At 40.9% G+C, this 1,076-nt stretch overlaps 1 protein-coding gene across 1 annotated transcript in view; it reads left to right on the top strand.

The window, feature by feature from the left end:
* Positions 1-1,076, top strand: part of LOC107086931 (usherin-like) — a gene marked incomplete at its 3' end in the record, with an annotated part of 93,161 nt that overhangs the window by 65,181 nt on the left and 26,904 nt on the right. The window contains exon 16 of the mRNA XM_015378222.1: positions 270-553. Coding sequence (XP_015233708.1) covers positions 270-553 — 284 coding nt within the window. The remainder of the gene's footprint in view (positions 1-269; positions 554-1,076) is intronic.

Below are 1,076 nucleotides of genomic sequence, written 5' to 3'. Positions count from 1 at the left end.
CTTTTTCTTAATTCTCTCCTTGTACGGGCACTTCATTTATTTATTTATTTATTGCTCAATAAAATTAAGTGTTTGGCCTGAGGTAAGTGATCCATCATGAGCAGAGGGCCTGGCCCTAATGATGGCAGTTTTATTCACTCACCCACTATTTCTCTTGCTCTCTGAAACACACACAAACACACACATACTGGTCTGCTCAAAGAGGGGGCATTCAATAGCTGTTATTTTTATTCCTTCTAAAAATGTGCAAATTTTTGCTTTTTATCCAGGTCTGTCATGTGACCGCTGTGAGTTTGGATATTGGAACCTTTCCCACCCAGATGGCTGCATCCCATGTGACTGTGACCCTTTGGGTTCCCTCAGTCCATTTTGTGAGCCCAATGGGGGGCAGTGTGAGTGCAAGCCTGGGGTGGGAGGCCGTCAATGTGACTTATGCGGTAGGGGATTGTATGGTTTAACAATAGAGGGATCCTGTGCCCCCTGCAACTGCTCACTTGATGGGACAGTACCTGGGACAAACTGTGATCCATACACAGGCCAGTGTGTATGTAAGGTATGTATAGTAGAAAATTACAATTTCATTTAAAGTGTTTCATTGCAGCAAAACATTTTGGTTTTAAATGGAAAACTAATACTGATAGATCCTTTCAATTCAGAATGATATGCTTCAACTATTTATTCTCCTTGTAATATTGATGGTTATGTCCCACAGTCAAAATGCAAAGAAATGCCCCTTGTGAAATATGATTTTCACAAGAAATAATAAAGGAGGATTCCTAACAGTAATTTTAACCTGCAGAAACATGTCAATTTACCGAGCACTAGATACATTGGGGTTCTTTTGTATAAGGCCGGGCATACACTGTACAATATTTTCAATTGTGGTACTCAGCTACGGCTCAAATTGTACAATGAAACCGCAGGGTTTAAAAGTTCACAGCTCACGATCTATGATCTTACACAGTACAGTCCAACGCACTGATACCATCCAACTGCTCACACTGTATGGCCAAAACCCACCTTTCATGTGGTCGAAATTGTCAATCCCGAAGAAGAAGAAGAAAAATTCCCCTGTT

This window comes from Cyprinodon variegatus, unplaced genomic scaffold, assembly GCF_000732505.1.
Source record: "Cyprinodon variegatus isolate N-32 unplaced genomic scaffold, C_variegatus-1.0 Scaffold167, whole genome shotgun sequence".
NCBI lineage: Eukaryota > Metazoa > Chordata > Actinopteri > Cyprinodontiformes > Cyprinodontidae > Cyprinodon > Cyprinodon variegatus.
Note: the sequence above shows the minus strand (reverse complement) of the source record. Positions and strands in the feature narration are given on the sequence as shown.